Source organism: Anoplopoma fimbria, chromosome 10 (assembly GCF_027596085.1).
Source record: "Anoplopoma fimbria isolate UVic2021 breed Golden Eagle Sablefish chromosome 10, Afim_UVic_2022, whole genome shotgun sequence".
Taxonomy (NCBI): domain Eukaryota; kingdom Metazoa; phylum Chordata; class Actinopteri; order Perciformes; family Anoplopomatidae; genus Anoplopoma; species Anoplopoma fimbria.
This window is the reverse complement of record NC_072458.1, coordinates 22,668,785-22,693,100: the sequence shown is the minus strand read 5'-3', so window position 1 is coordinate 22,693,100 and position 24,316 is coordinate 22,668,785. Positions and strand designations below refer to the sequence as shown.

The window sequence follows — 24,316 nt, the reverse complement described above, 5'->3', positions numbered from 1 at the left end:
TTAAGTTGCTGGTTGGTCTCCTGGGTTAGAGTCCTGTGTTGATCAAGCGGCTACCTCTTGTGCTGAAAAATTGAAGCTAACTGCAGTTCATCAAATGGCCACTTGAGGCTGCCTCCAAAAACTATTCAATCCCCATAGGAGGATTACTATGAAAATTGGAAGAGATATACATGAATGTTTAATTGGTCCAATAATGTTTTGTTTCCGCCCCTTTGGAACAAAAGAAAAACATGACAACCAAAAGAAGCCATAAACCACAGCTGCATCCGGAGGGAAACAATTCTCTATAACTATGGCCCAATAATCAGTGCTAATAAGCGAATGTTAGCATGCTAACAAGTTCAGCCAGTAAACATGGACCCATTAGCCCGGTTTCGTCATTGTGTTGGTGAAACGAGCCAGTCACAACCTGCTGTTTGGAATTCAAGTGAACTTCAGGAGAACAGTTAGATATAGCTTTCAATAACGCCGACTTCCGGTGACTCACACTGGTTCTAATATTCAATTACACTCATAAGTTTTATTGCTGGTAGTTCTGCATGCAGACACTTTTCACTCATAACTCGATAATTGTGACTTCACCACGATTAAAAATCAATCGTGACTCATATCAAAGCTGCTCTTTTACAGATGAATTTCATAGAAACACTGGTTCATATCCAAATAACTGTCACACATACTTTTCCTCTCTTCTTCTCTCAACTTTTGATCTCCTCTTCTTCTCACTCATTTCATCTCTTCTCCTTTTCTCTCTCCTCTCATCTTCTATCTTCTCTCATCTCGTCTCCTCTCCTCTCCTCTCAGGGTCTCTATCCAGAGTCCAACGGTTTGATAGACAACACTATGTTCGACCCGGTGTTTAACGCCTCCTTCAGTCTGTCCAGTCCACAGAAAGACAACCCCGACTGGTACCTGGGACAGCCTGTGAGTCTGGTTATGTTTGATTCATTGAGACCGCATGAACTTTGGATGCAAACTGTGCTGACGTATTCAGAGGGTTTCATTTGAACTAAAGTGTCATTCAGTCGAAGAAGTAGATATAGTACAAAACAGCAGATTAATCTGGAATAGACTGAGCTTGTGAATCACGATTTTATCAAATCACACAGGATTTCTGAGGAAAAATCACATAATTAAATGTAATAAAATGTAATTTGGTTTAACGGAGCAGCAAGACATTTATAATTCCTGATCAGATTTTGTAGAAGGTTGTTTGTCTTTGTAGATCTGGCACACAGCGAAGCACCAAGGTCTGAAGTCTGGGACTTTCTTCTGGCCAGGATCAGACGTCAAAGTCAACGGAAGCTTTCCCGACATCTACAAACCTTACAACGGGTACGTCTGGCTTAACTATCACACTTACTGGGTGATTACCTGCTGTCCAAAGTTACTGGTTGTGCACCATTACCAAAGAACAGTCAGTGTAATGTCCCGTAAAGTATGATGACGATAAAACAGAACCTTTTGGATATTAAACGGTACTTTTATTCAATATCTGAGAAATATACAGCATTTTCGGTTAGTTAGAAGCCCGCACCATGCTAACGTTAGTCATCTGCTCATAACATAAAACATAAGGTATGTTTACTTATGCAGCACTAAATCAGCACTAATCATGCACATATTCAGCTGCCAAGTAAAACCACAGCTGAGCTAGGCTGCAAACGTCTGCTCCTTTAGGAGTCAACTTTCTCTAGAACTGTCTCTGTAACTGATATTATTATATTCCTTTATTGATCCCCATGGGGGAAATTCAAGTGTTGCAGCAGCTCAACTACACAGACACAGACAATAAATACACATACTATACAACAAAATAAAGATAGATAGGGATAACCATATTCAAAACTAGTCCAGTATTGAAGGAGAGCGCTGCAGCCGCAAAACAGGCTGTAATGTAATCACTCAGGGCAAATCCTCACCGTCAATGTTCACCTGTATTTCACCTCAGGTAACATTTTATCTATTGGTTTAATCTTTGATCTGAGTGTCATATTGAGATCTCTGAAGCAATAAAAATAAAAGTGCAATGCATTGATACAGGCCGGTGAATGGTCGTTTTACACGAAGCCCTATCAAAGCGATTATAAGCAATAAAGCTGCCGTGAAAGGATCTCGGCTGATAAAGTGCTGATTTTGCAACACAGTCGTGGGAGAGTGTTTTTATAGCTGCGGGGGATGGGAGGCGTTGGTTTCGTTGGCAGTACAGATGTTCTTAACCTTTACCAGTGAAGGCCTAAATCATCACATTGTTGACACATCTTCTTGCAAATAGTATCGCCCGATTAAGGCATGTTTATCAACCGCTTAGATTACAGTCAACAGCCATTTTCATTGCATTCACATCCTGGAGTTTATTTACTCCTTTACTTGTGTTCATTCATCCACACGAGAGCAAGTTTATTCACTTAAAAAATGCAAAGAGGAACCTGGAAAGTCTCTTAGACTGGAATAATTTGTTTGGAATAAAAACACTTTAGCTCTGCTATATTGGAATCAAACCAAAATAAGAAGAGTCTGTCATTACCAGGAAAAAGATCACAGGAACTTTTTAAATTTATGTTCGTTCTGGTCTCCAATCATGTTTCTCTACAAAATAAAGTTCCCATACTACAAGGTTCACATTTTAAATTGTTGCAAAACAAAACATCAAAGCAACAAAACTACCCATTTAGAAATAAGGTTTACAAGAGGGTTCTTCTTGAGAATCTGGGGTTCTAGCCAGAATAATATTCTTCTGAAAAAGTAAAGGTTTTTCAAGGGTTGTTTGTGAGTCTAAGGGATCCATTAAGAACTATTTTCATCCAAGTCCCAAAACTGATTGTGAAAAAGATTTGTCATTCCTGGAACCCCTTAGTCTTACAAGTACCCTTTGAAAATCCCTTTATTCAAAATCAGATATTCAGAATCAAATTCTTCTGGGTAGGACTTTGGTTCTAGAGAGAACCCTTCTATGATGTAATGATTCCACCCAGAGCACTCTCCATAGGTTCTATCAAGAACCTTTCCACCTTCTAAGGATGTTAACAAGAGCCAACCAGGGGGTTCTTACAGAACCTCTCATAGGGTGTCCTTGGTGTAACCTTTCACAGATTGTTCTAGGTACAACCATTTATGTTGAGTTCTTGGTAGAACTCTCCTCAGTGGTTCCAGGTGCAACCTTTATGAAAGGCTTTACATGGAACCAAAAGTGCTACACCATTATTTCTCAGAGTGTACGTTTAGTTCAAACATTGTGGTTTGGCCTTCGACTTAGTGGAGGCTTTAACATACCAAATCCAAAACAAAGTGATAATCTGATGTCACTGTTTCTGCTACATTGCCTTTTAAAGAATCTCTCTCTCTCTCTCTCTCTCTCTCTCTCTTACTCTTTTGTTATTTTTAGTAAAGTGCCTTTTGAAGAAAGAGTGTTCACTGTGCTAAAGTGGCTCCAGCTGCCAGATAATGAAAGGTTAGTTGTTGCTGATTTCAATAAAGTGCTGGAATCAGGTTACTTCCATTCAGCAAATGCCATGAATGTTTTTCTGGTGGTGTTGGTGAAGATTTAACTAATAAAAAGTGACCTTTTTCCTCCAGACCAGATTTCTACACGTTGTACCTGGAGGAGCCTGATAAATCTGGACACAGTTACGGTCCCGTGAGTGGAGGGGTAAGTTCACCTGACCCACTGAATAAGATCATTTCAAGAGCAAAAGAAACAATGAGTTTGCTTGTAGTTGTCTGTACAATGAGATCAGATCAGGGGCCCCTGCATTTACTCTTGGTATTAATAAGCGTTCCCGTTGTCTTAATTTAGTCCGCACTGTGATTGGATCTAATATGCAAGTTACTTAGATGGAGCTGGTGGATTTATCTCTTAAATTTACCTGGGGTGGCCCAGGCTGGTGGGTGTCATATCAGCCTCATATTACGCTTGCAGGAACAAAAAATCTGAACTGTTTCGAAAACTTTAATGACGGACTAAACGTTTCCCCTCTGTAACCACTTGTTACAGCTTTTCACAACGTGAAATGCGCGTTACAATGTCAACACAGACTTTTTTACAATATTAACCACCGCTTGCTCCAACATTACAACGTAACCAATGTGTCACAACGTTAACTACGACCATTTAAACAGAGAGTTTCACAACGTGAAATGCGCATTACAATGTCAACACAGACTTTTTTACAATATTAACCACACATTACAACGTTAACCGTTTAATACAGTTTTTGCTTACGATTATTGCAGTGTGTCATCAAAAAGATTAGAATAATGATTTTCATATCTATTCCTGTATGTCTTGACATCATATAGAGATATTTAGCAGGCTGTGTTTGTTTCAGCTGATTGAAGCCCTCCAGGGTGTGGATAAGATCGTTGGTCAGCTCATGAACGGCCTGAAGCAGATCGGCCTCCACCGCTGTCTCAACATCATCGTCGTGGCCGATCATGGTAACACTCACACAATATAGAGGAATTATTTTCTCTTTGTTAACTGCATTATTTTAAAAAAAAAAGTAATGTATCACATCAATTCATCTGTTTTATGTGGGTTTCTTTTTCAATATCTATATAATTCTTTGTTTTGACCCTGATGGAGAGCACAATCCAAAATGGGTTGGCTCCACATACAAGTTCATACAAGTCATACGAGCGTTGATGGAGTTTTGATGTACTCAGGATAAAAAGATGAATACATTGTGTATACTACTGTTATTCATTTAAGTTCTGAGCTGCTCTGAAAACAAACTTGCAGAGACTTGAAACATGCTTAACATTAGGAAAAATGGACAGCCTTTATATTAATCTTGTCAGAGAAAAAAAAAGCTTTCCAGCCCGGTTTCATTCCCACGCATCAAATACCGACACCCCCCCCTCATTGTCTGATACTCACTTTAGCGTCTGTATGAGATAAACAGGGCTTATGTTACTACTATGCGGGCGGCTGTGGCGTAGTGGAGAGCAAGGTAGTTCTCCAATCAGAGGGTCGGTGGTTCGATACCCGGCTTCGGCAGTCGATGTGTCCTTGGGCAAGACACTTAACCCCAAGTTGCTCCTGAAGGCCATCGGTGTGGACTGGATGATGAATGTTAGTTAGAGTCTGATGGTGGCACCTTGATGGTAGCCTGTCATCAGTGTGTGAATGGGTGAATGATATGTAACATACTACTGACTGTAAGTCGCTTTGGAGAAAAGCGTCTGCTAAATGACTGTAATGTAAAGTATGCAAACCCACCCCCGTCATTGCAGGACGTTCAAAGCAACTGACGTAGTATAAATTCTGAAAAATTCCACATAGGTCACCATGGGATTATTGGGATTCTTTATTACTTCCCGATATTACTAAGCATCTAATTTTCAAACATGTTTGTCGGGAATGTCACATCAACAAGATTAACCATTGGAGAACTCATAGTTTCAAGTTTAAAATTTGTTATTAACAGCTGATATGTCTGATATTTAATTCACACTGGTTTTAGCAATCCCTGCTCTCTAGTGCAGAGCTACATGTCTCTTCAAAGTCATTTCCACAGTGTAATGAAACCATCAGCTTCCTGGATATGAATCAATATGAACACCTGTAGTATAAAGGACGTGTGAACTTCCTGTCGAATGCAGTTGATTATGGAGAATAATATAAGAGGGATTATTATACAGCCACTTATTGCCGTTGCAGGTATGGAGGCCACGAGCTGCGACAGGAAGGAGGTGCTGCAGGACCTGGTGGGCGACATCAGAAACTACTGGGTCACTGAGGGGCCGTTCGGACGCATCAGGGCCAAAAACAACGCAGTGTGTAAGTAAAAATACTGAGGCTGCCCACTCTTACACTGCTTTATGAGCCAAGAAACACTGATGGAATCAAAACAGCTTCTGAATGTTGTTTTTTTTGTTTACTGGGAATTTGTGGTGCCTCGCAACAAGCAGAAACATGATAGCTGACGGCCCAGAAGACTTGGCGATATGAGACAAAGCTTTAATGCTTACAACCACAACAAAATTCCCAACCTGTGACAAAGAGAACAGTTAACAACAACAAGCTGAGACGACTGCATAAGAAATAAGTTTAAATGTTGAAGTGGTGATGTTCTTCTACACTGTATGTTTGTAATCAAATAATCACAATTCGTGACGCTATGCTGAAAACATCAGCATTTAAAAGAACCTTTAGATTATATTTGCAGATAGCAGTGTGCAAAGTGTTTCCGTATGTCTCGTTTGATCTGCACAAAAGCATCAGCATTTCATGTTATCACATACACCATCGAGCATCAAGATTTCTTCAAAATTTCCATTAGTACATTTTTTCATCCTAAATAATAATTGAACTGAAGAGTTGATTCTAAATCATACGTGTGTATCAACACTGTTAAGATATCTGTTCAAGTTAAACTTTAAGCTTTTAAGTTTTGGCTTTGGTTTAACATTAAATTGGATAAATGTTATTTATTGGGCTTTGTGTTTGATGTAATGACAGAAATGTTGACTTCATTCTTTTTGACTCTTTTCTACAGTGGACTCAGCTGAACTTGTTGCCAACATGACTGTAAGTGCTCAATGTTCTCACACATGAGATCATTCCTATTGAAACAATAACCTGTGTGCCAGTAAAACCCGCATTTATCTAGGACTACATTTTCTTTCTTAAAATATATTTTTTTTCTCTATTTGAAATACATTTTTTCTGTTTCTGGTAATTTCAGTGTAAGAAGCCAGACCAAAAGATCAAGCCGTACCTGAAGGCCAACCTGCCAAAGCGCCTCCACTTTGCCAACAGCCGCCGCATTGAAGATGTTAACGTCCTGGTCGACCCGAAATGGCTGTTTGAGAGGTATGCATGCCTGCCCCCCCGTCAGTTGTTTAGTTTTGTTAGTTGCAGTTGTAGCTTGTAGAAACATATGCTCATGCAACGGTTCATGTGATAACTTGCAAAATGTTATTTGCTTTTTCTCATGCGTTTTCCTGTGAATGTCTAGCAACACAAGCAGTCACGTCACCTGTTCATGCTCATACAGTGTTTAGGCAACAAAACTACCTGGTTGAGTTTAAGTTTTGGTTAAAATAACTGCAGAAGTGGCGTTATTTAAGTATGGAAGTTACGTGACAAATAAGTCAAGGTTTTGTTAAAATAATAACGAAAGTGTCTTTACTCAAGTATGGAAGTAACAAGACAAATAAGACAACTGTCTGTTAAAATAACTATGGAATTGGCTTTACTTAAATACGTAAGACAAATAAGTTATAATGACTCCTATTTTCAATCAGGACATGAACAACGGTCTCCGGGTGAAAGTCTGGAATTATCAGACTCACCCATCAACCTCCATTTCCTCTCTGTGCAGACTGTGTTTGCTCTATATATATCGTCACCTGTCCTGGCTCACAATAACATAGATAATATCTTAATTGATTTTGTGGGCTTTTTAGGAATTATATTGAATTACCTTTGTAGACATAGCTACGGACAGTGTATGAGAACATCAAGCCCGGAGTTTTAGCCATTTTCTGGAGAGTGGTTACCCATGGTGACGATCAAAATAAGCAAAAGAAAGTACCAACTACAAACCCAAAATTGCCACATATTTAAAATCTGAGGGAGGTTAAGTGGAAAGCTAACAGTCCAGTGACTCATGATAACAGACAGAAACAAAAGGCATTGTTTTGCCATGACAACAAAAAGACTGTGGGAAAAACAGAAGCCGGTTTTCATTGTGTAGTTATCTGCCTGGGAGGAAAAAAACCAAACACATTAACACATTTCAAGTAGCACAGAAGACGACACTTATGTTGTTAAAGGTCATTCTTCTTCTTTTTCCACCGAGCACTGATTGAAACCAGTGACTTTTAATAATCTAACCCATTCCTTCACCCCTTTCCAGCTCTGCACACTCAGCATTTCAGTTATTATCAGACTAAGCTTTAACTAAAACTGTTTCTGTCTCCACAGGTATCCAGGATCTCTCACATTCTGCTCTGGCGGAGCTCACGGCTACGACAACGATGCTGAGAGCATGCATGTGAGGAGTACCATACTAATTTGTTCTATAAATCATCAGTCAGTAGTAATGTCTCAGAAATGCCTCCTTCTCCCTATTTAATGTTGAGAAAATGTATCTCTATGATTGCAATTAACTGCAAAATTAAGTTTTGATACTTTTTGAAATCTTTTTTCCCAACATGGCCACCATTGGAATAAATGTTTCAAATGTCTTCCTCCCTCGTTTTTCTTGCAGGCCATGTTTGTCAGTTATGGACCCAAGTTCCAGTATAAAACAGAGATCGAACCCTTTTCAAACATCGAGCTATACAATCTCATGTGTGGTGAGTTTATGGGTAGTTCTTGACAAATTGCCACTAACTGTTAGCATCCAAATAAACTGCGATGTTGTGGTTTACAGCTGCTATGAGTTAAAACCACATGACAATTAAAATCAAATTCGAAGGCACTGCTACTGTTTGGAACCATTCAGATGAACCTGCAGAGACTTGGAGCTTGCTCATGATAAATAATGAATCAAAGTGAACATTTTGGCTCCCTTTTAATTATGAAACAAAACTATTCTTGCTTGGCAGGAGGTGCTTGGTAATGGTTTGCAGAAAAACTTGTACCCAGTTCGCAGAACATTTTATAATGAATAATCTGATTATGGTAGCTCCAAACGTTTTAATGCACCAAATCGTAACTGCATCACTAAACAAAACCACCAAAGCTAGCTAAAGTAAAGCAAACTAAATGTAAATGTGATCATAATTTCAGTCACAAAACTAAACGGTCATCGTTCCATGCAGACGTGATGCAGATCTCTCCCACTGACAACAACGGGACCCACGGCAGTATGAACCATGTCCTGAAGCGGCCCTACTACACACCAACGGCCCCCGCCGAGAGGACCGCTCCGGTTAAGTGTCCGCTGATCAGCCTGGAACCTGAAGACAACCTGGGATGCTCCTGTCCTGCACTGGTGGGTGTTGTGTTCTGTGTGTGTGTGTTTGTGTGTGTGTGTGTGTGTGTGTGTGTGTGTGTGTGTGTGTGTGTGTGTCATTTGCATATCCCGAGAACCGTTCATCCAATCTGCTTCACACGCAACTGGTATATTGAGGATTCAGGGATATGTAGTGTGGAAGTTAATGAAATGTGTGCATGTGATATGTTCGATATTAACAAATTCTGAGAAGTCCAAACAATGTCGACACAAGTCCGCTCGGCACCACACATTGGAGGTACGCAGATGTCCACATAGAACCTACGAGTTACCCTCTGATATCAAAATTTACTCAAACTGGACCCAAGAGGACCATTGCATACTTGCTTGCACACTTACTTGATGCGCTAAGTATAATTTGGGCTTCGAGCATTGGGTCCACACCGTTACAGATGCAGCTAATTGACTGTGGTTGACTTTTGCTGCAGGATGCTGACTTTATTGTCTTCACTTCCTTGGAGTTGATGGGTGTCGACTCCAAGGAATTTCCCAAGAAATTCTTGATTTCCCAAGAAATTTGCCCCATCTTGAGGGAGTATGAGGCACCGCAACATCAAAAGGCACTTGTGCATGCAGTTTGCTGCAGCAAAATGCTAAATCAGCTGTGGACAGACAGAGAGGTGCACACTCACAGACAGAGAGGTGCACACTCACTCAATGACGCACAAAAATCACATACGGCCGATCGCATGATTATATGGCGGAGATAATAATGATAAAACAATGATGGAGGCCACAGCTCTGGGGAAGAAGCTGTTCCTCAGTCTGTTTGTGTGAGTTTTTATGGTTCTGTGGGGGACAGACAGACTGGGACTGGGTGGGTTGGGTCCTTGCTGATGTTGCTAGCCTTCTTGTGTAGACGACTAGCATAAACCGTGTCCAGAGTCGGGAGCTTGGTTCCTATGATCCTCTGCGCTGTTTTAACTACCCGGGCCAAGTCTCTCCGGTTCTCTGCTGTGCAGCTGGTGTACCACAGGGTGGCGCAGTGGCAGAGGATTGTCTCTATGGGGCTCCTGTAGAAGTTGACCAGGAGCTGAGAGGGGAGTTTGGCTTTTTTTGAGTTTACTCAAGAAGAAGAGCCTCTGTTGGGCTTTCTTCACCAGGTGGGAGGTGTTAAGCGCCCATGTCAGATCCTTTGTGATGTGGATTCCCAGGAATTTGATGTCACTTACACTCTCCACCTCTTCACCAGTTATGTGGAGAGGTGGAGGTGTGGTCTTCCTGGTTCTCCTGAAATCCACGATGATCTCTGGTTTTTATAGTGTTAAGGACCAGGTTATTGTCAGTACACCACTCAACCAGATGTTGCACCTCCTCTCTGTAGTGCGCCTCCTCGTTGTCTGATATCAGTCCTACTATAGTGGAGTCATCAGCGAACTTCACTACAGTGTTAGAGGAGTGGATGGGTGTGCAGTCATGGGTGTGAAGGGTGAAGAGGGCAGGACTGAGCACACAGCCCTGCGGTGCTCCTGTGTTCAGGATGAGGGTGGAGGATGAGGGTGGAGGATGTGCGGTTGCCCATTCTGATGGTTTGTGGTCTGTTTGTGAGGAAGTCCATAATCCATGAGCAGAGTTTAGTGGGTAATCCAAGGTTATAGAGTTTGGTTACCAGTTTTTGGGGGACTATTGTGTTGAAAGCGGAGCTGAAATCAACAAATAGCATCCTGTAAGTGTTTGGATGCTCCAGATGGGACAGGATGTATGAAGTGCTATTGAGCCAGGCTGTCTCCTGACCTGTAGGCAGCATCTCGTGCTCTGAGCTGAGACCGTACATTCCTGTCCAGCCATGGTTTCTGGTTTGGGAACGCTTTGATGGTTTTGGTGGTGAGCACGGTCTCAGTACAGAAGGCTATGTAAGCCAAGACAGATGAGTTGAAGTCAAGTGGAGTACCAGAAGCTAATAACACTACAGTAAGAGTACTTAACATACCTGGTAGTTAGTTACCACTATAAGTCCATAGTAGCATAATCACTTAAACAGAGGGGCAGAAAAGAGAACGTTTTATTTGGCTCATATCCAGAATGATAAAAAATGAACAGCATTGTGAGGTTTTCTTTGGCCTTCACTGCTACTATATAGTCAACATCCTCATTATTTAATGACAAAGCCATATTAATAATTCAGGATTGCTTTCTTAACTCAGTGAGGACAAATGTCATTGTTTCTAGAGGAAATGTTATATGTTATATCAAGAATCTGGTGAGAGGCCCAGACTCTGACTTCATCGTTAAATCAGACTTTACTTCATGTCGGCCTTCTCATACCTTGAAATATGAAACAATCTGTGATGCCAGCTGGCCAATGACTCCTACTGATAAAGAAGTTGTTGTTTCTTTCTATATCAGTTTCCATTAGGCACTGGTGTTGGTATTACTTCTTATACACTTTTATTTGTTATCTGTATTTTTACTCTTGTATTTAATCGTTGTTGTTGTATTTTACTTATTCTTTTATAGTATTATTTTTTTACTTTATTTATATACTTTACCTTTATTGCTATTGTATTGTATTTTGCAATGGTGTCAGTATTATTTATTCTAAACTTGTGAATTTATATTTCATATGTTAATATTTTATTCAATTGTTTTTTGCTAATATTCTGTTGTAATCCTTAATTAAACTCTGGCAGAGGAATTTCCTTCTAGATTAATACAATTTTATCTTATCTTATGTTATCTTATATTTTCTTAGTACCATTCATCACACCTTGTTGTGAAGCACTCCTCATCTGTGGGTTTAATTGGGTAATTCGGGGATTTAGTATTGCACTGAATAGCGTCTTTTATGAAATCCTCCCTGTCTGTTGAAACTCACATCTTTCAAATTCTTTCACCCACTTGTGGAGTGTAACCAAGATATCCCTGCATGACACTATGTTATTTTCAGCCAAAGTTATTTGGCAAATGGGTTTACTGGATGTGTTTTTGCAGGACTTTTCTGCTAAATAAGATTGGTTAACCAATTGTTGCAAGCCAAAGCCAAAGTCATATCCTTGTAAAAACCAGCCTTGTAAATCTTTGGCAAACTTTGCCACGTTGGCTTCTGACACTGAGTTCTTCTAGTTTATTTTATTTTTGGTCCGTTTGACTTTCTCTGAAACTGTGTGGGGGCGAGACGGCAAAGTCTCAGATGTTTGCTATTCTGGCTCCACAATGGTGGAATGAGCTCCCCAATGATATCAAGAAGTACTACCCGGAGCCTTCCTCGTAGCACTTATTGCATTCATATTAGTCTGTTGCACTTACTGTATTTGTATCAATTCGCTGCACTTATTGTATTCGTATTAGTTTACTGCACTTATCCTATTCGTAGTAGTTTGTAGCACTTATTATATTCGTATTAGTCTGTTGCAATTATTGTTTTCGTAGTAATTTGCCTCTGCACTATACTTTTGCTCTGGCTTATGCTTTAAGATGCTTGTTTAAGAAAGGAGATGCACTTATGACTTCTGGTGACTAGTAGTTCTCTTGAATACCTATGTTGAATACACTTCCTGTAAGTCGCTTTGGATAAAAGCGTCTGCTAAATGACTGTAATGTAATGTAATGTAAATATCATGGCAGCAGAAACTCTACACATCTTCAGTCGCAAGCTGAAAACTCATCAGTTCAGAAGTCACCTCCATTAAATTAGGTCATTCTCTTATTCCCTGTAATTATAGCACTTAAAGGAGTTTAATGTATTTGCTGAAGCTGCATGATTCTTGCACTTTCAGGGGTTTGCCCACATGTTTTACCATTAATTGTTGCTTTGAATAGAAGAAAAGGGGAAAATAAACCGCCAGGACTTTGGTCTCTGAAGACAACAGCTCAGTTCCTGATATTCTACATGAGGGATGGAAATCTGACAGGGACAAACATGTCGAAGTAGACAAGCCAAGCATAAGTACCTCTAGTGTTTTAATTAGAATAATTAATTGTATGACAACTTCAAGGGATCATTCTTATCTTTTCAAATGAATGCTTGTCGGTTTTGTGAGGTTAAATGCATAAATAACAATGTATCAGTTTTTTTTACACCTTTTACAGGCATGTATTTTAACACATTTCATTATGTAAATGCGTATAATGCTAGGTAAAACAAAACAAAACAAAACATTAACTTCCATTAATAGCATTTGTTTTCTTTTTCTCTCTCTTCAGAGTGGAATTGCTATCAACAGCCGTCTGAATCTGACAGCAGAGGAAGGTGAGGAGGTTCCTTAAATGCCTCTAAGATATAGCAATATATCCCAACTGAATGCATTTTGAGGAAACAGGGTTATTTGTGTGTCCTGTCATCGATTTCGCCTTATTACCAGACTGAATTTCCATTAATCTCCCTGCTGATTTCCAGCATTGTCAAACTACCAATGATTGGACAACATAGTGCACGTTTGGTCTTTCAGAGTCCGCTGCAGAGAAGAAGCACATGTTGTTCGGTCGTCCCCGGATGCTGCAGCCTGACCAGAGTTACTGCGTTCTGCACCAGGAAGGATTCATCATGGCCTACAGCCATGAAGCTCTGATGCCTCTGTGGAGCTCCTTCACCATCGACAAGCCGGTAAGTATGTCAACGGTGAAGGAAAAACATTAAAAGTGCATGATTTTAATACTTGAAATGTTCAGATGTTTAGATTTCAATCCTATGAAAATACAACGGTGATAGATAATGTTGATTGTTGAGGTGTTCCATGATGTCAGGGCTTTGTACCAGGATGAATATTGCACAGTGTCCAGTCATCCAATTCTGACTGGACACTGGGGGAGCATTGAAAGTGTGTTTTGCACAAAAACAATTAAGAACAAAAAGTGTTTTTTAAATGGCCACATGGCAACACTCAATGCATGCACGGATATAAATTACCCTCAAAGCAAACTGCAACACGCAGTTTTTTTAATAATTGGCTAACAAATATGGGAATTAGGAGAATTGTAGTGGGAAAACTAGAGCAACAGCATTTTATCTTTCCCGCTGAAATTGTGTAATGGCTCTTGTCCCAAGCTGCTGATTGTAGACTGTTAAAAGCTGAACCACAGGATTATCATAAGTTATCTCAGTTGTCATGGAGACGGATCTGTCGGCATTCAAGCTGTGAATTTTGTCGTTGATGGCTTCAAATGTCACCCACATGGATTAACTGAATTAGAGCACTGAACATTACGTAATGCTTTCAGGGACTAAGTTCTAGTGAAAACAGATGCATAGGCCACAGTTTTGGTTGAAGTAACTTTTTCTTAAAACTTGAGCATTTATCAATCAATCAAAGATCCCTGGAAAGAGGGTGTTTTTAGTTATTGAGTAGAAGGCCCTACAGTTTGTAATTGGGTCTGGAGATGATAACTGTGTTTCAACTAAATCTTAGGTTTTCCCGTTTTTGTAGATGAACTTGGATCCGTTGCCTCAAGTGATACCTGACTGTTTGAGGGCTGACGTCAGAGTCCCAGCGTCACAGAGTCCCAGATGTGACCAGTACAACACTGCTGGGAACCTGACCCACGCCTTCCTGTACTCGCCAAGTACTGAAACTTTATTATTTCATTACAATCGTTATTAACATAGAGATATATATATGCATACATTTGACATGCATAGTCACACTAAGTCACACACATTCAATGACACAAGGATGTGGTTTGGTTTGGTGTGTAACTCTTGGTGTTCAAATGGATATGAACCTTTCTTGAACTTCTACTGCACACTCAAACACTTTTCTGAATCCTGTCTTCCACAGAATTTCAGCCTATCCACCCCCTACCTCATTGCACAAATGGTAACACATTTCTGCAAGATATCGTGTGGTCTTTAACAAGTGTTCAGCACAATTTCATCATAAAAATGTGTCTGGCCATACTTTTCACCTCAAGCCTGTTCATGTCAAAACATTCAAGAATCCAGGCCACTGACCATTTGTTGGACAGTTTGTGTTTTATAAATTAATATATTATTGTTGTATTTTTATATAATAATAATAATAATAACAATAAATACATTTTATTCATAAAGCACTTTTCACAGACAGGGGTCACAAAGTGCTTAACAGCAGCAGGAATTACAGTCCGCAGGAAAACAAGAACAATTCAATAAAAACAAGACATAAAACATTAAAACGTGTTAAAATGGTACAGAAGACAGTCAATAAATAATAAAAACAAGTTTAAAAGCAGACCTGGAGTATTATACAAAGGCCTTTCTAAAAAGGTATGTCTTAATGTGGCCTTTGAAAGAAATCACAGATTCAGATAACCGTAGGTGTGCAGGCAGAGCGTTCCACAATTTTGGTGCTACTGCCTCAAAGGCTCGGTCTCCACGGGTTCTAAGGCGAGTGCGTGGTACCGAAAGCAAATTCAAGTCGTTTGACCGTAGAGTGCGAGCTGATAAATGGGGGTGAAGAAGTTCTGCTCCATATGACGGAGTCTGACCGTGTAGTGATCTGTAAGTAAGGGTGAGAATTTTAAAGTGTATCCTATATTCAACGGGGAGCCAGTGGAGAGATTTGAGAATGGGGGTGATGTGAGACCGTCTATTTGTCCTAGTCAGTAGTCTAGCTGCAGCATTCTGGATTGACTGTAAACGGTGGCGGCGAGCTGTTTCCCGTGTCTCTGGATCGCCTCCTCCATAGACGCGAACCGAGCCAGTGGCGAGGTGTCGTGTGCTGGATCCATGTTCGGGCCAGATCGTACTGTAACGGGTGGTGTGTGGACCCAAGTGCAGTACGACCAAGAGACAGGGTAAAGTTCAGGAGCTTTATTCAAAGCGGAACAAACAGCAGGTAGACAGGCAGGAGATAGGGTTATGTCTTCATGAAAGTTCATTTTTATTCAGTGTTCGGTTGAAGTTAACTCCATCCTCTAACACCAGTGCCGGGGATCTGATCCCAAAGGACTGCTTTGACTCCCCGCTGGATCAGCACTTTCTGTTGCTGCTGTCTCACTGACTAGACCCAGTGTTCCACCACAAAGCTGTGACTCTTGGAGCGTGGTTTTTGCAGAATCTGCCAGCTGGCAGGACGAAGCGAAAATTCATGTCGTTCCATCATCTCTGCCCCGTCACTTGGAAGAAAACAGGCAGGCAGATCAAAACAAGCATATTCATGCGAAAAGGGATCATGCAAGGGGTCAGACCGGTAAAACAAAAGCAGGTAGAGCCAATGTGTTTACAGGATTTGGCAGGGAATGGCTGGTAATGAGCAAGGCAGGAGAGTTAGTAGTTGGTAGAAATAACCGAGCACAAAAGAAAGTGAATGATTGGAGTTCTGACACACACGAAAGCGCCTCATAGTATCTCTTCTCTAGAAATGAAAGGGATTGCTCTTCTCCATAACTCCCAGTTTGACATCAAGCAGCACACAAAAACAATGCGGGGGTGGAGTGGGGCGTGAAGAATTAAAAATAACAACTTCTGTTGAACTCCAAGTGAACCTTGTCATACTCCCTTGTTATCATTAATAACACTCATTGCTTTCACAGTGTTGCTGGAAGTGACATGTTATTTTATCAGAACTGAGGCAGTTTTGGGATTTTGTCTTTGTTATCTCTCTCCTTAAAGGGAAAGTTTCAGGGAAAAAAGGATAACATATTCACTCCAACAGATATTAAGATGGATTGTTTACTTCCTGTCTCTGACACCTTCAGTTCTGTGAATTGAATTCTAGTAAAGCAGATAAAAGGAACTGCATTGAACATACATGCGTCAAACAAGAGAATGTATGATTTCTATTGGGTCAAATCAAACTTGCTTTATAGTTTGAAGTATATGATCCATTTGCGAAAAACTTGGATAACAGCCGACTTATTACACATGACTAAAAAATTCCAAATACGAGAAAAAAGAAGAAAAATTGTGAATGTGGCAAGTTCTCCTATCTCACTCGTAGAAGCCACTTAAGAATGCTTCTGTATAGACCCATGTTTTTTTGCACGAGGCCCATTGATTGTTGTTGTGTTTTTGCAGATCTGAATGAGACAGTGGACCAGCAGTACGACGCTCTACTAATGAGTAATGTGGTGCCGATGTACCCCGAGTTTAAGAGTAAGTTACCGGTAGAGATCGCGGCAAAAACAATAAACTGCACAACTTTCCTTTTTGTCCTTGACTGTAATCTTTTCTCCTCTCCTGTTTCAGAGATCTGGGACTACTTTCAGAGCACCCTATTAAAGAAATATGCCTCTATTTACAACGGCATTAGCGTGGTGACGGGTCCCGCCTTTGATTACAACTATGATGGCCAGTACGACTCTCCTGGGCAGATCCAGCAGTAAGTTGTGTTTTCACACGAAGATCGTACTATTAACGTTACCACTTTTACAGCTTTTTCCTTTAAAAGATATGCAGCCTTGACTCTGCAACACTGTGAAGTTTTGACTTTATCCACAGAGTTTAAAAGGAAAAAGGTTTTTCATCCTTACAGCAGTCGACAAAACAGGAAATGGTTTATGTGAGCGTCACCTTCTTAAGATGCAGTGTTTTTCCTTTCATATGTCACCCATCTGTTTGCTGTAGACACTCTGTCAGCTTTGGATAGTTTAGACAGTGTACCTTTAAAACTCTAGACAGGATATTAAAAAAGGCAGCAAAGTTATGACAGCTTCTTTTTGCTCTTTCACACAAACAGAGAAATGGAAGAAGAGGTGAGAGAGGACAAACAGAACGACTGTGACTGCTTGTTATTTGTGCAAGGTTGCTTGTGTGTTGCTCTTTTCAACAAGAAGGACATTCAAAGTGCCTTATATAATATAAAAAGGCATGACATGAACAAAATACAATGTAATATAGAAAGACATTTGACACCAAAAACAGTCTTTGGTTGTATCTTTGTCTATAGTAATATGAGGACATTGTTTTTCTCATCTGGGAGCATGTAGATGCTGAACAGAAGAGGCAGAGAATGGACCCTTTGGGAACTCCACATGTCACTCGGGTGCAAAAACAGATTTTTTTTACAACATCACACAACGGCCACAAAAAATATTATTTATGATTGGCTGGCAGGCATGCATAAAAGTAGTTCCAGTCAACAGTTTAGTCACAGTTTTAATCCTCTAGCTGAAATACACATGATTCATGCTACATTAGCAGAGTGATACAGGTATTTTTGACAAACATCCAATGGGTGTTTTCCATTTCCATTACCAGTTACAAACTCATGCAGGAGTCACAAACTTACGAGTTATATTAATTGAATAAAATGGGCTGTAATCTGATGAACGGGATTTTCCAGATGGAAATTTATCATTTTGTTTGTTATTTCACGCCAACACCTTTTCAAAAAAATGAAGTTGCTGCCTAAATAAATCTTGAACGCTACAGCAGATCTTTTAATCACATCAACAGTTTATGTTTGGCCCTTTTTCCACAAGACAATGCCTCAGCGTAGAAAAAGAAAATAAATAAAGAGTTTTACAAGTTTTCTTTGGAAGAACTTGACTGGTCTGCATCAAAGCCGTCTTCAACCCCGTTGGACATCTTTGGGATGAAAGAAAGTGAGCCAACGGAAGCATGGTTATCCAACATCAACCATGCTGTTGTTTTTCAACATCTGGTGTAGCCTGAAACCAGAAGTGTGGAGGATGTTAGAAGAGCACATTGTCCGTCTTGGCTGGAAAGTCCAGTTTCATTGAATTTCTCTGAAAGTTTCCTGATGAATGAGGCTTTGTGTGTCTTTGTTGTGACTCCAGGTTTGTGTCTGGCACGAACATCTCGATACCCACCCATATCTTTGCAGTGTTGACTAGCTGCAGGGATTCGGCGGTACCGGTGTCGGCCTGCGTCAGCGAGCTGCAGACCGTGTCCTTCCTGTTGCCTCACAGACCGGACAACTTGGAAAGCTGCAAAGTAAGAAACCGTGATGTCAGACATTACCTTTTTACACCTCATTGACCCAGCTGCTCACAATCCTCCTCTAGAAACACCTCACACTGACTAGACAAATAAACTGAAACTCTTTTGATGACTTAGTATGAAACTGCCTCCCTATTGGCTCCCATTCAGGCTGACTGCTCCTGAACAAAGCAGCAGTGTCTTCTGCTCCTGTGTATAGAGGTATTGATGTTCCCATGTACTGACCCTCGAGGAGTGAAGCCTCTTCAAAGTAATAACAAAGAAACAACATTCTGTTAGTCTGCGGGTCATCACTGGTTACTTTTTAACAATGAAACAACCTTTAAAACGGACAGTGACGTAACATTTCTATGAACAAGAGAACAATTCTGATCCTGCTAGTGCTTAAAAAAAAATGATATGAGGGAGCCTGAATGTGCTCGGTAAATTTAATGGTATATCTAACATAAAATGTTTTCCCCCACATGATAAATACTTCACAACTACAAATACTCACAAATGCATGAATTGAAAAGAATGCAAATACAGTATGTATCTGTGTATGTCTTCATGTATCTAATTCCAGATGTCATTTAGGAAGTTACCATTGAGAACAAGAAGCAACGGAAAGAAGAAATGTTGGTGTGTCTCACTTGGAGACACACCAACATAAACAGATAAGTTGACGGTTGTCCAAATTTAAAATATTGTTTTGTCACTTTTTATTTTGCATTGACAGAGCACACAAGCCGAAACTGATTGGGTTGAAGACCTCATGTGGTTCCATCAGTCACGAGTCAGAGACGTCGAGTGGATCACAGGATTGGATTTTTACCAGGGCAGCAATCGACCAATCGCGGAGCTGCTGAGGATGAAGACCCGCCCCACAGCTGCCATTCACAGAAAACAGTGAAATTGCACTTTTTAAGGTAGTCTTAAATTGTGTTATCACTTTGTAAACACTGGACTGAATGTATTAATTATCAAACAAAGTGACATCGTTTATTTATTTTATTTTCAACTTGAAACCGTTTGTATTATTTTCTTCTTATTATTATATTCCTATTGTCGTGATTGTTATCTGTTGATTTTGTTTTGTAATCTGTATTTTAGTTATTTCCCACAGTGAGGATGAGATGAGATTGAGAGTGTATTACAGCAGTCACTGTTAATAAAAACTAGTCAACATTTACTTTTGGTTTCACACAGTGTTCTCCTGGGTGAAAGTCCTGTGTTTGTTGGACCAGTCCACCATGCCCCAGAGGAAAGAGGGATTTTGATATGGCAATTTCATTTAAATGTATCTGATTGTTTGTACATAGAGGAATGGAGCCAACTACCCAAGATAAATGACTAACAAGCAATTCCATTTGTTTTTGTTTTATTGTATTTGATTTATTAGGGATGTGCAGATAAGGTACACTGAGCAGACAACATTTGTGTTGAATGTCACATCTAGTCCTGTGCAAAGAAAATTCAACACATGTCATAGAAAGTCTCATATCTTGAAGCTGTCTCTATAACATAATTAAAGGAAAACCACGCACAAGCAGATATTTCAATGCAAGAGTGTGCTTCCAAGACCAGAGCAGGAAGTATGAGTATAAGTTATGACTTCTGGTGACAAGTAGTTCTCTTGAATACCTATGTTGAATACAATTATTGTAAGTCACTTTGGATAAAACATCTGCTAAATGACTGTAATGTAATGTAATGTAAGTAGGAAGCTGAGAACAGAATTTTTAAGTTTGGAAAATGGTCGTCAAGTGAACACATTAATACTGTAGAATAACCTCTTGCGGTAAACATGTAATTCTGCAAACATTTCTTATTTTAAACTATTGTTTCAGCTCCATTAAAGTAGGAAAAGACTGATTTATTTTTTTCCATTGTTGGTATCAGTGTCGACCAATGACATCTGTGAATACTTATTTTGATCTTGTGATTTTGGTTTTTATTTACTATGTCTCTTGTTTTGCGCTATCCTCTTTGCTGCTGTAATCCTGTAAATCTCCCCGCTGCGGGACTAATAAAGGATTTTATTTCATCGTCATTGGAATCAGGTTGGAGAGAACCTTTAGCTTTGAAGCATTAAGTCTCCCACGGCACCGCAGACCTACTCAGCGTTTTTATTAAGAAAACCTCTTAGTTCGAGGTAGAATCTCTGCAAGCACTTATTATAATGGATAACACTCATGTTGTGAGAATTTGAAGACCGATGTGGGAAAAAGATCTGAGATTAAAGCCATCAGGGTAATAAGGGGGGGTTTCTGCGTAATGGATAAGAGACAATTGAAATTGATATGTTTGTCTCATTCGGTCTCAAATGTTTGGATGACAAAGCGTATTTAACCTCAAGCAGTGCAATTATTGTCATCCTTTTTCAAAGATTGTACTATGGGACATTCAATGGGTTTAGTAGATGCCAAGTGTAGTTGTTCCAACTAGTCATAACTAGTTGAGATGAATCTGTAGTTCAGTTGTTGGTGAGAGGTTTCACATTTAGAAAAAATCTTTGTAAAAGAGATTCATAAACTCAATGTGATTATCCTGGTTAAATAAAGGTTAAATACAATAAAATAAAATAAATGAACTGTTCCCTACATAGTTAACACTCAACAGTTTACTTTAGTGGATGTCAGAACTTTAGAATCTGTAAATCTTTTCAGTTTTCATTACTAATATGTACGTGTATCAGAGTACAAGTTGTCCAGTACTGTGCATATTTTGTTTACTCAGTAGATACATACGAAACGTGTGAAAATCATGCATCTATGATATATGCATTAGTTATTTTTGATGCATAATTACATTTGTACTGTGCATATCTTTTTGATGATGAATGGAGAGAAACAGTGTCAGTATAGTGGCGTAATGGGATTTCCCCAGAAGCCCACTGCTTTTACAGGCCCATCAGATCAGCTGTAGCGACCAATCAATGAGTGGACAGCTGCCTGGAGTTTCATAATAGACTTTCGCAGAGGATACACCTGGGTTTTCTGGCCAGAAGCTCTGAGGAAAAAGACAAATGGAGAAGCGAAAGACAGGAGGAGGAAGCGTGATTTGGAAACAGATAGCGATGAGACCCAGAGGTTTCATTTTGACTTGTTGTAGCAGAAGCACAGGTTTTTACTAATAACACTAACAAAGGCATTGTATTCAAGTGTTCATGCATGATACCAGAAACCTGAGCTCAGAGAGATAAATGATAAATCGTATAACCTGTTTGAATACATTCTTGCAGGCAGAGGACTGTATGAGGTAAACTGTGCTATAGCCTAGAGCTACTGTCAGATATTTTATTTAGTTTCTTTTTTGCAAAGGAGTGAATTTGAGTTCCCTCTGGTAAACAGTTTAGCAGTGTATATGTCTATGGCTAACTTTAAATCCAGCGCCATCATCAGGTGAAAATGTTCATTTGTCACATTCTTTGGTTTATGATCCTGCAAAACTAATTACATTCCCATAACCCCTCAGCTGTGATTCGAGTTTCATGGTAACGTGCAACAGTTGCAGACTTTTACACAACAATATTGGGGCGGCTGTGGCACATGAGGTAGAGCGCTTGACCCGCAACCACAAGGTCAGTGGTTCGGACCCCTCTACAGGCAACATGCCGAGGTGTCCTTGAGCGAGACACCTAACCCCAAAATTGCACCGAATTTCCCCATTGTGGGACTAATAAAGGCTTAATTATTATTAATATTTCCCTATTTTTTAGCCAAGTGAGTGCCTGAACATGACCATTATAAAAGTTTAATATTGTTGTTGTTGACATATTGATCCATTGTTGTTGTTGAAAAAGAATGTCCAATAGCAAAAAAAAAATCGAATTGCAATAACGTTTCCTCTTTAAACAGCATTACTTTTCCTTGAAAATGTGTTTGCTGTTGCTAAAAACAAAGGTATAAACGTTTCAAGGAGACACTGTTTTTCTCCACACATGGCTGTGAGCGAATAAGATCAATCAATCACTAAATAAAAACATGGAGCCAATGTGGAAATAATTGAGATTTCCTGTTATTTGCCAGCCTTCTGCTGTCCTCCTGTTCGACTGCTGTCCTTTCAGCACCTCAGGACAGAACAGCTTCAGGTAATCGCCGGTAGGAACTATTATTTTTGATTGTGAAACGTTTTATGAGGTCTGGTTTTTTTGGTGGTAAAGTGTGAGAATAGAGTCTGTATTTTTGAGTGTATACATCTACAGCATGTCTATATGCAGGGATTACAAAGCTTTCTCTAAAACAGGAAATCCCTCCAAGACTAAAAGGAATGACGACGGTATTTGTTTACCTGTTGTTTACCTGCAGCTGCAGCTTTCTCGTAGATCAAGTATGACCAACATCGGTTGTCTCTCGTCACAAAACTAGAGCAGGAAGGCTCTTGTTGCTCTCAACACGACAGTCATCTTAAAACAAGGATTTGCTTTCATCACTGAGCCTCTGAGCAAACTGTGGGGGCGTTTGAGCCAGGCGGCAACTAAAAGCAAAACCGGACGTCGGCTGGTCAGGCTGGGATTTAGCTGGTTTTCCCCCTGCTTTTTATTTCTAAAACAAAGAGGGAAACCAGACAGTGCTGTAAAAACAGATGGAGGTGACAGACAGTCACAGACCAGATATGGGCATGCATGGAATCCTCGTCATCCTCCCGTGGGTCACCTTTAAAAGTAAAAGTAGTAGAAACTAATGGTAGAAAATACCCTATTTCTCCACAAAGTACATTTAATTAGCAAAATACTATAAACAATCCCTGCTTTTATTGTTTTAATATTGCATACTGTATATTATATACGTGACATGGATGGATTACTATAACTGATGCTTTATGACACTTTATTGGTACCATGTAACCTTGTGTTCAAAACTTTAAGCTTCTTAGCTATGAAAGGCCAAAAGTGACAAATATATATATATATATATGTACAAATTAAGTCAAATAGAAAAAATAATAACATTACTTCTAATAAATATATTTAAAATTGTATTAATCGATTTTGTTATTTCATTTTCTACATTTTCCTTTGTTTTAATATTCATCTTCGTAATTATTTGTGTCACTACATATTTTGCCAATTGATTCATTTCCATTTTTTTATTAATTACAGTTTTAAATTATTTCTGCATTTATTTTATTTTATTTTTTATTTTATTTTATTTGATAAGGAAATTCATTTCTATATTGGGTTAGACATATAGGGACATACATAGATATATAAATGTATTCATGTGATAATAAATAAGGGTTCATTTTATATTCTATCCTGAGGAACTCATTTAATTATTTATTTAGTTTTTCCTTGCTTCCTTAAATGAGGAATGTTCTTTATTTCCTATTTATTTGTTTTTCTATTTATTTATTTATCTTCCTTGATTAAAACATGAATATATTTACCCCATACCTCCATACTCACCACTGTATCCTCTAATATCTGACATCCTTCATCTCCTTAGACGTTCAAAAAACGATAAGCTGAATCAATGCGCTCCATTAGTCATCATCTTTTGCCAGGAAAGGGATGCAGTCCACCCATGACGCCTCTCATTAAGCA

At 39.5% G+C, this 24,316-nt stretch overlaps 1 protein-coding gene across 2 annotated transcripts in view; it reads left to right on the top strand.

Annotated features, from left to right (window-relative positions):
• The window catches only part of LOC129096844 (venom phosphodiesterase 1), a 33,207-nt gene extending 12,386 nt beyond the window's left edge, over positions 1-20,821 (top strand). The window contains exons 8-26 of one of the 2 annotated variants that reach the window (XM_054605523.1): positions 805-924; positions 1,226-1,335; positions 3,386-3,451; positions 3,577-3,649; positions 4,329-4,437; positions 5,663-5,782; positions 6,501-6,532; positions 6,690-6,817; positions 7,934-8,003; positions 8,220-8,307; positions 8,776-8,948; positions 13,113-13,158; positions 13,358-13,512; positions 14,333-14,468; positions 16,903-16,980; positions 17,074-17,206; positions 18,627-18,783; positions 19,508-19,697; positions 19,978-20,821. In XM_054605523.1, coding sequence (XP_054461498.1) covers positions 805-924; positions 1,226-1,335; positions 3,386-3,451; positions 3,577-3,649; positions 4,329-4,437; positions 5,663-5,782; positions 6,501-6,532; positions 6,690-6,817; positions 7,934-8,003; positions 8,220-8,307; positions 8,776-8,948; positions 13,113-13,158; positions 13,358-13,512; positions 14,333-14,468; positions 16,903-16,980; positions 17,074-17,206; positions 18,627-18,783; positions 19,508-19,681 — 1,968 coding nt within the window. In that variant the 3' untranslated portion in view covers positions 19,682-19,697; positions 19,978-20,821. Of the gene's footprint in view, positions 1-804; positions 925-1,225; positions 1,336-3,385; positions 3,452-3,576; positions 3,650-4,328; positions 4,438-5,662; positions 5,783-6,500; positions 6,533-6,689; positions 6,818-7,933; positions 8,004-8,219; positions 8,308-8,775; positions 8,949-13,112; positions 13,159-13,357; positions 13,513-14,332; positions 14,469-16,902; positions 16,981-17,073; positions 17,207-18,626; positions 18,784-19,507 lie in introns of both variants that reach the window. The other variant, XM_054605522.1, reaches the window with a different exon arrangement.
• Positions 20,822-24,316: the final 3,495 nt, after the last annotated feature.